This window comes from Scylla paramamosain, chromosome 33 (genome assembly GCF_035594125.1).
Source record: "Scylla paramamosain isolate STU-SP2022 chromosome 33, ASM3559412v1, whole genome shotgun sequence".
NCBI lineage: Eukaryota > Metazoa > Arthropoda > Malacostraca > Decapoda > Portunidae > Scylla > Scylla paramamosain.
Genome location: NC_087183.1, coordinates 6,962,165 through 6,972,367, shown reverse-complemented (window position 1 = coordinate 6,972,367; position 10,203 = coordinate 6,962,165). Strand labels below are relative to the sequence as shown.

At 44.7% G+C, this 10,203-nt stretch overlaps 1 protein-coding gene across 2 annotated transcripts in view; it reads right to left on the bottom strand.

The window, feature by feature from the left end:
• Positions 1 to 6,796, bottom strand: part of LOC135089573 (organic cation transporter protein-like) — an 86,010-nt gene extending 79,214 nt beyond the window's left edge. Inside the window, exon 1 of one of the 2 annotated variants that reach the window (XM_063985314.1) lies at positions 6,564 to 6,796. In XM_063985314.1, coding sequence (XP_063841384.1) covers positions 6,564 to 6,601 — 38 coding nt within the window. In that variant the 5' untranslated portion in view covers positions 6,602 to 6,796. Of the gene's footprint in view, positions 1 to 6,453 lie in introns of both variants that reach the window. The other variant, XM_063985309.1, reaches the window with a different exon arrangement.
• Positions 6,797 to 10,203: the final 3,407 nt, after the last annotated feature.

Sequence of the window (10,203 nt, the reverse complement as noted above, 5' to 3'; positions counted from 1 at the left end):
TGTGTGTGTGTGTGTGTGTGTGTGTCCAATCTCCAGATCATTTGTTTTTGTTTTTTTTCTCTCTTATTTCTTTCCTAATTCCCGTCACCCGCTATCCTCATTTCTTCCTTTTTCATATGTTCTCCATTCTCCTTCACTTCCTTCTCTCTCTCTCTCTCTCTCTCTCTCTCTCTCCTCTCTCTCTCTCTCTCTCTCTCTCTCTCTCCTCTCTCTCTCTCTCTCTCTCTCTCTCGTCACTTGCAATTTTCTCTTGTCTCCTCTCCCTCTCAACCCCGTCTCCTTATCACATTCCCCATCCCTCTCCCTTCCGGTCACCACAAACTTTTATTTTTCTTTCGATATGTCTCCTCTTCCTCTCCACCCCTTCATCAGCACCCATTCTCCCCTTTCTTCCGTTCCCTCTTTCTCTCCATCCCACTGGCAGCACACGTTCGCTCCGTTTCTAGTACTTTCTACCTCATCACCAGCGCACATTTTTTCCCCCTTTCTTACGTTCCCGCTCCACTCTAACCCATCACCACTATTTCCCAACCCCCAAATCTTCATCACCATTCTCTCCCAGTTCCCTTCATCACCAGTCTCTTCCTTTTAGTTCACAAACCTGTTAACCATTTCTTTATTTATCCCCTCCAATATTCCCATCACCAACCACACCCATTTCCCCATACCCCATCACTCCCCATACCTCCATACAAATGCTCACCATCGTGCCTTACCCCTCCCCTCTTCCCATCACTCTATAGTTTAGCTTAGTCTCCCCTTCAATGAGCCCATCATCATCATCATCATCATCATCATCATCATGCCGTTTAATATATCTCAGTTTCTTTCGATTTATTGTATCTCTTATTTGTATGTGCCAGTTTATTCTATTAATTTAAATGCCGTTGCTATCTTGTCCGTGAAATACTTTATAACAGAAGTGAATCAAGTTAAAGAGAGTAATGAGGCTCTGAACGAGTAATAATAAGTTACATTAATAATTATGATAGACGTGTGTTTATGAATTTTCACTGACAACAACAACTCTGTCATTTCAAGTCCAGGTTGTTACTGATGCCACGTAAAATCAATGAAAGGAAAACGTAGTGGGAGACATTGGTCAGTATTTTGAGACGCTTAGCTCTCTCAACAAGACTACTTCCATTGGCCACAGATGGTTACAGCCGGGGTCTTAAGAGTGTTTCTCCTGTTACTGCGGTACAAATCTTCATAATCCATCTCCAGAACTGTAATAATATCCTTTAAAAACCGTCTTTTTAAGTAGAGCCTTTTGAAAGTAGCTGAGGTGTGGCCCAGAAGTGTTCCATAATGTGATCCACACACGATGAGTCATGTCCCACACTGGCCCTCATCGCCCACCCGCCACTCATCTCTCGTCCCCCCCGCGTCCCTCCCCTCAGGCCACCCTCCCTCTGTTACGCCGCAGTCCTCCTCCAAAGTAAAACCGGTCTTCAATGGCGGCCAGGGTTCGGTCAGGGCGTGGGTACAGCTACTCCACTTTTAATAAAATTACGCAGTATAAATGAAGTGATTTATGTAATTTATCTACATAAAAGGAACTGCAAATTAAACAAATAAGCAAAATAATGCTGACGTCAGCACCCGGCTTGTGCCATTAAAGAAGCGTGGTGTAAATGTTTTAGCGTTGCTAAGCAAGTGTTACCTTCATTAACCTTTACAGCAGTCTTACGGCAGGCACGTATGTCATGTATAACTGTTTAAAGGCTGCTTGTATCAGCGGCCAAGTACGTCATGTTTAATAGCGTTTATTGGTAATTTGAAGGAATATAAGTAGGAAATATATCATTTATTTACTTAACGAAAAACAAACTATAAAAATACAACATTGAACTCATCGCGAACGGCGAGGCGCTTGTGAAAGCCTGACGTGATTCGCGTGTCACGTGTCACCTGGGTGGCGATCCACCTGGCTGTGCGTTGTGCAAAGTGGCAGCGCTGCACCCACGCCGTCACCCACCCTGCCGTGCGTGCACCAAGAAGGTTGTGTTGCTTCCTGCTGGGGTCATGAGTGGGAGGCGCAGGATAGGGGAGGGAGCGAGAGGGGGAGAAGGAAGGAAGATGGAGCTGACGGGCATACGAGTGGGAAAGCCGAGGAAGTCACGAGCGTAGGGAAAGGTGAGAGGAAGAGGAACGGGAGGAGAGAGCCAAGGAAGTTAGTGAGTGTAGGGAGAGGTGAGAGGAGGAGGAAGAGGAGGAGGAGAGAGCCAAGGAAGCTAGTGAGTGTAGGGAGATGTAAGAGGAGGAGGAGGAGGAAGAGAGAGCCAAGGAAATTAGTGAGTGTAAGGAAAGGTGTGAGAGAGAGAGAGAGAGAGAGAGAGAGAGAGAGAGAGAGAGAGAGAGAGAGAGAGAGAGAGAGAGAGAGAGAGAGAGAGAGAGAGAGAGACAGAGAGAGGGAGGGAGGGGGGTGATAGTACTAGATAAAGGAGATAGGTAAGTTAGGATAGGGTAAATGGTAAGGGCAAGGAAGAGAGTGTGATAAAGAGGGTAGATAAGGATGGCAAATAAGGAGTGAGTGCTAGGGACAGGTAGGAAAGGACCACGGAGGGGGATGGTAGGAGTCCTTACCCCGGAACTTGTACTGTATGTGCGCAAGACAAACATGGAAATTTAAGAATGCAAGTTTATTTCTTCATTTTTTTTTTTCTTTTTTCGTGAACTGTACTGCATTTGTTGATTTCTCTTTACTAGTATTTTTCATTTATTTTGATTATATTATTTTTTTTTAATCTTGTTGTATATGTTGTATGTATTTATTATTATTTATTATTATTATTATTATTATTATTATTATCATTATTATTATTACTATTATTATTATCATCATTATTATTATTATTATTATTATTATTATTATTATAGGTTCATATGAGAGTGGCGTGTGGATCTTACTAGTGTGATGATGTCCGCGTGACGCAAAGTGGAGCACGGGACAAGAGTAGAGAGCTGGGAATCCTTTACTCTGGGAAGCTTCAAGTTGATAGAGCAAGACAGAAGTACGTGCGTATACTGTACATTTATTTCTTTTTCACTTTTTCTTCTATTGTGTTATTTATTTTATTATTGTCTACGTCTCATTTTATTTTTATTTTTTATTTTTTTTATTTTATTTTTATTTTATTTTTTTATTTTATTTATTTATTTATTTATTTTATTTTATTTTTTTTTTTTTTTGCATACTACATCAGCGGTAGTACATATTTATCTTTTTTTATGTGAGAAAAATACCGTTATGTTTGTGGTGAAGTCAGGATTTGATATACCTGTGGATCTATGTTATTAAGATTAGTCAGTGTTCAAAGAAGGCTTTCACCTTCTACTCTATGAAGTCTTCATTAACAAAACCATCACGACACACACACACACACACACACACACACACACACACACACACACACACACACACACACACGTACACACATGTATGCACGCACGCACACACGTGTGGTGTGTTGTAACACGAGGGAGTTGTGTGGTGGTTGGGTCGTGACATGGTCACGCAGCACACCAGCACACCAGGGCATTCCACGAAACACATCCACACGTCACCTGTAAGATAAATTGTACATTATATTCTTGCTGTTACCTCAAATTTTCCTGGGGAAGGTTGTCTTTTCCACACAGTAAATCAAACAATGAAACAATGACCCTTCAAGTCGCTTTTACTCGTATTGTCACACAGGTTGAGAGCCTAACAAAAAGGGGTTAGTGGCGAGGTGGCAGGCAGCTACTGGATTATTGGACTATTAATGTGACTATTACTTTTATTATATCATGATTGTTGTTAATATCATGATTATTATTATTATTATATTCGTTACTGTTATGTAATTACATATGTTTTTCATCGCTGATATTCGATCGCGTTCTTGACGCAAATCCAGTTCCATTACAGTTTGCAGCAGATGCAGCAGACAATACAGAGCCAATGTCTTCCTCAAACTGATCCTGATTTTATGTTTTTTAGTTCCTTTGCTATTCATCAGTGTTCTTGCTATCAGAAATTAGACTTTATTGTAAGTTACATGAGTGGACAAAGAACATGGTGTGTGTGCTGGGAGGGAAAGCAAGCCGCGCTGCCATGGGAAGGACTCCTGCTTGTGGGAAACTTGCGTGACTCAGGCCAGGCGTGGACGGGTCGAGGTGGCTGTGAAAAGGCTGAAAATACTCACATCGGACGTGAAGCACCAGTGGCGTGGCTAGGGACGGCGGGGCGCACGGCAGTCTCCTCGGAAAGTGTGTGTACAGTAAAGGAGAAGGTGGAGAAGAAAGACAACTTGGTGAAAATAGTTTATTGGTGTCAGATTTTATACAGCATAATGTGTGTCTCTTGAAAGTGTTTATTTGTATATTATGTGTGTGTATCGTTGTGCCGCAAACATTATTTACTTTATAACGAAAATATTGCCGGTGAGGATCGGTCCTCTCCTCCCTGGAAGCTAATGTATCAGATGTCTGTGGGCGTGACTGTGTGTGTGGGTGTGGGTGGTGCCTGTCTCAGCTGCCCCTCGCGTGGGGGATGTAGATCAGGCATAATAAAAATAGTGTAGTTAGATAAACAACTGCGCTCTTTTTCAGCAATTTCATCAATAAGTACGAGAGTTTTCCTAACACGGGGTGTGATTGCGCCAAGCAGCAGCACATGAGGCCGATTCCACAGTCGCTCCACAGCAGCCTAATCCAGCCAGTCCCGGGCATGGGGAATCGTCAATATGGAGCCGCGCACGTTGTATTCCCGCTCACCTGCCATCGGTGAATGGTGAGGTACTAAAGGATTGGTCAGGTAACGCACCATGAATGACAGCGAGTGTGAAATCGTCTCATGGCCCTTGCCGGTGAGCGCGGGGCGGGGCCGAGCAGCCCGGGGCACACAAACAGCAGGTGACCCACTCAGCCAACGGGTCGTGGACCGCGGCGTGACATTCCTCGCAAGTCCAGGATGCTTCGCGTGTGATACTCGTCCTGCGCTCCAAAATGAAAGACGACAAGCAGTGGTGGACACGCGGGGTTCATAAAGGCACGAGCGCGACCAAAAGGCTGTGTTAGGCAAGGCGGCAGCGGCAGCTGGTGGCTTTGTTCCTCAGGGTTCATCGTGACTCTTGACTCCTTCCATCCACTCGGCTCTCAGAGCGCACTTGTTCGTCTTCTTCGCGGTAGAATCAATAAAGTGACACACTGGGACGTCCCGATGAAAGTTAAAAAGTAAGGAGACCCACACCTCCCAGGGAAGACGTGGACCTCCGGCACAAGGTTGGGCATGGCGGCGAGCGTCTGGCGTTATCAAGACGAGGTAGGCAGGCAGGCAGGGTCCAGATAAGAACGTAAAAAGTTACTCAGCTGCAAAATAAAGGATAGAATTGTCTGTTATCACTTATTGGTTTTGTGCGTCATGCATACACGGAATTGGTTTATGGAGCTACACTATGAGGTGGAAGAGTGCCATGCAACATTATTGAATCCACACTGGTGGTTGTGGCGTCACTAGTATTCTTCCTTCACTTGTGCTGTCATACAAAAATATTTGCATCATTTTTATATGATATATATATATATATATATATATATATATATATATATATATATATATATATATATATATATATATATATATATATATATATATCGACTCGTTATGAGTGAGGGAGAGAGAATGAGTGACATTAACCCACGTGTTGAGAGTCTCCTGTGCACTACTCGTCTTTTTACAAGTAATGCACCAGACACCACACAAGATGGCGAAGCAAGGGCGGTGTGAGGCAGGACGCCGCCAGCTGGTGCGGTGGCCTCACCCTTGCCTCACTGGCTGGGATGTAAACTTAAGGCGCTGCGGCCACACACCCCAGCTTATGGTATTTTCCATTGTCTGCTCCCTGCACCCTTGCATCCTTGCATCCCACCCCACCTCCCTGCCCCGTCACGTTTCCCGCCCAACCCGCCCCGACCCGCCACGTTCTCCCCTCGCCACATCACTCAAGCCGCCCACCCGGCGCCCTCTTCACTCTCGTCGCGCCTGCCAGCAACAAAGAATTTTTTTTTTTTTTTTCATCATAATTTAAAGACACCAAAATCTCGTATTGAACTCATGGACAGGTGCTGTAATGGAGCTCACGCCTGTGAAAAACTGAACCAACATGCATAATAATCCTATACACGAGAAGAGCCGATGAAATGTTTAGATTTTGTCGGCTTCGGGTTTGGTAAGGGCTAATGACCTGCCGGGTGTCCACGCGGCGGGCACGAGGGCAGAGGAGTAATGCCAGCAGGCGAAGAAACGAGCCTGCTTCTCCTCATTCTGGTGTAGAGCGCAGGATAAAGTTCCCTCTGATACACCTTCAATCAATACATCAAGTGAGGTTGCCAGGCAGCAGAGACTGGGAACTGCTCGCCGCCTCACACACACATTATAGTATACAAAAAACGTAAACTGAGTACCTGTTAGGGGAATGCTTGGCCAATGGGGACGCGACTGAAAAATGAAGTCACCGACTTTCCGGTATATAATCGATAGCAGAGTTAACTATCTTGGCTAATGTTCTGCTCACAGTGATTTCGTGGTTCCGGATTGCGTGGCTTGACTCATGGGAGCACAAGGTGTGTGCTTCAAGGGACACCAACACGGCTCAGCAGAGGCCAAGAAGTCGCCAGTCCACTTGGAGTTCACAGAGCGGGGCAAGTACGCGATCACACGTCCGTTGTGCTCGGTGGAAAATTCCCTTCTGAGCTCTGGCGGGCGCGAGTCAGAGTCAAGGCAGGCACCCCTGGCCCCCCCTCCCTCGGCCGCGCACCCCCCTCATAAGTGCCATCACCCGTCCCCCGCCGCATTCCTCCCCCTGTCCCCTCCCTCTCCCAGTTTCCCCAACAAAGCCCCGCCGCCGTAGTGTGGTGTCAGGAGGGCCGTGAGGGCAGGGTTTTTCATTACCGCGTTGCGTCACATTTGAATTTGGTGTACAATGTTACACTAAGCCGAACAGGCCAAGTGTTCACGTGATGGCGCTTTCCCAGCGGCACCCTGCACAGTCTGCACGAGATGATGCCCTCACTCGTGCTGCCTCCTTGCCATGCGAGGTGCCAACTTGTCAGAAAAAAAAAAAAAAAGATATAACAAAAAAAGAAAAAAAAATGTATTGGACACCTGAAATCCCAAGACATTTTCCAGCCGCGTCCCAGAAACTGAACAATTTCCTGTTGTCATCGGTAATAGCATTTCTGGCCACAACGATCGATTTCTTCATAGGTCCAGTGACGTGACCCTACAGTGTGCACACGTGACAGTAGCAGCACCAGTGGCTTTCTTAGAACTGCTCATACGTATGTAGCAAATCTGATAGTGAGATACCATTTTATTAAATACCGTGCTTTTGGTACAGTTTTTTTTGCGTATTCTGTTTTGAGGCCACGAAACAACATGAGGCATGAGGCAGTGAGGGTTAATGAAGAACATGATGTGGGAACTCCATTATTGATCCCGCTGATTGATCCTGCTGATGCTGCTGCTGCTGCTGCTGCTGATACTACTACTACTGCTACTAATGCTGCTGCTGGTACTACTGATGCTGGTGGTGGTGGTGGTGGTGGTGGTGGTGGTGGTGGTGGTGCTGGTGCTGCTGCTGCTGCTGCTACTATTATTACTACTACTACTACTACTACTACTACTACTACTACTACTGCGAATAATGATTCTTATAATGATAAATGGTCGTCGTCGTCGCGGCAGCAGCAGCAGCAGCAGCAGCAGCAGCAGCAGCAGCAGTAGTAGTAGCAGCAGTAAGAAGGAGACTCAGTGTGTGTGAGATAACAAGACAGATATGCGTCATTCTGTGTTTATAAATATCCATCTTGGCTTACCTTCCACAGGCATCATGTAGCCACGAGACGACCCGGTTACTGCACACCTCCTCGCCCACACCTCCTTCTCAAACATTACTCTCCCCCCCCCCTACTCTCTCTCTCTCTCTCTCTCTCTCTCTCTCTCTCTCTCTCTCTCTCTCTCTCTCTCTCTCTCTCTCTCTCTCTCTCTCTCTCTCTCTCTCTCTCTATATATATATATATATATATATATATATATATATATATATATATATATATATATATATATATATATATATATATATATATATATATATATATATATATATATATATATATATATATTACTTCCTACTAATTTACTATATATTAGGCAATGTAAATACTACCTTATCCACAACAGCCTCTTAACAAAAAGTCTGCTGCTTGTCGTTCATCCTTTGTGTTCGTTTGTGCTAGAACCCGGTCACTATGGGATACGCCGGCTGGAACTGGTGCAAACTGGTGTGCGAGGGAAAAGAGTGGTTGGTTTAGTGGTTCTTTATCTCTCTGAATAGGCAAAATTTGACTGTGTTTTCTTGCGCACCACTCACTTCGCTGTTTTTTCTCACTAACTGCGTCAGTCATCTCATCTCTTCTTGTTTCATCTCCTGTGCATCATCCGTCTCATCTTTCACCCCTTGTGTCTCGTCGTCTTTGTCATTTACTGTTTCGTCATATTATTTTCTGCTTTTTTTTTCTTTTTTTTTTCTTTGTCTTCTGTCTCCCTTGTCTCATCTGTTACATCTTCCTGTCCTATCACCTCTCGTCTCCTGTCTTCTGTCTCATAATTTGTCGCATCTCTTGCTTCTTCTGTCTAATCATGTCTTTTTTTTTCTTCAAATCGTGTTTCACTGTATCATCTTTTGTCTCCTCCATCTCCCGTCTCTTTTCTCTCATTGCTCATCTCTCGTCCCTCTTGTCTCATCGTCTGTTTCGTATCATACTTCTTGTCTCATTAACTGTCTCATATCATCTCTTCTATCTCATCTGTCAGTTCTGTTTCATTGTCTCATCTGTCTCTCGCCTTCCGTCTCATATTTGCATCTCACCTCCAGTCTCATCTACCAATACACCTGCAAGGTAAGCTAAAATTTTATCGTTTCTGTCGCCCTGAATCACTGTTGAATAGAATACCATATCTTAAAATAGCACAACGTAGAAGTAAGTAGGTGTGTTTCATGCGAGGACTGCCACGTGTAGGCTTGACGGCTTCTTGCAGCTTCCCTTGTTTTTTTTATGCTCTTATAGCGTATCTACTCGCGTATTGCTACCTCAGCAGCAGGAAGTAACTAGCTAAATGTGATAAGATTATATTTAAAGAAGAGATAGCAAAATTTGTTATCTCCTATTTAAATCTTATCATTTAATGTTTACTTCACAAATCGCATGGCACATAACTGGAATGGACTTGGGCTGTTGGTCGGATCACTATAGGAAGCTTTAGGAGATAAGACAAATTGAAATGGATGGTGGATGTAGAATGTTATATAAAAAATAGCACCTTCTTGTTGTGGCGCCCCTTAGGTGCCTGTGTCGTTGTGTCGCTGGTGGCATTGCTAGTGGAAATCATGCGTCTGCAACATGGCCACTTTATCTCTCTCTCTCTCTCTCTCTCTCTCTCTCTCTCTCTCTCTCTCTCTCTCTCTCTCTCTCTCTCTCTCTCTCTCTCAATATGCTGATCGACAGAACGGCCTGATAAGGAATTGCTTCTGACACGTGGTTTTGGTAATGAGAAACACAAAGAGAGAGAGAGAGAGAGAGAGAGAATTATCGTTCATCCTTTATCCATGAGCGGCAGGGACCTTAGAGAAATACTGCTATTACCTCGTTAGGGAAGATAGCTTTGAAGGAGGCTAGAATGTCACCAAGTTAATGTGACCTCATAGTTTGGGGCGACAGTCAAGGCTGGGGAGGCCAGGCGAGAGAAGGCGACGCAGTGTCTGGCGGACGTGGCATGGTGGCATCTGCAAGTAGCAAAACGTTGCTCTGGTGTCGTGTTTGTGGCTCAACGCGAGGCCGAGAGAGTGAGAGAGTAAATTTATCCGCGCTTTCTTTGTCTCGGTACTATGTTGAGGACCCAGCCACGTGCGTGAGGCTGAAATGTGGGACTTGCAGCTGGTATTATTGTAGGAAATACTATGACGTATTTTTAATGCAGATAATCGTTATTTTAGGTACTGCTACGAATAATAAGAACGAAATAGATAGAACAAGTACACGGAATCACTTCACATTTTCAGTCCAACCTGTGATGTCAGAAGCCAAAGAAAAATGTAGGAATGTTGTACAGTAGCGGGTGATTCAAGCTGTCAGCCGCACATTGTCCCCGGGCGA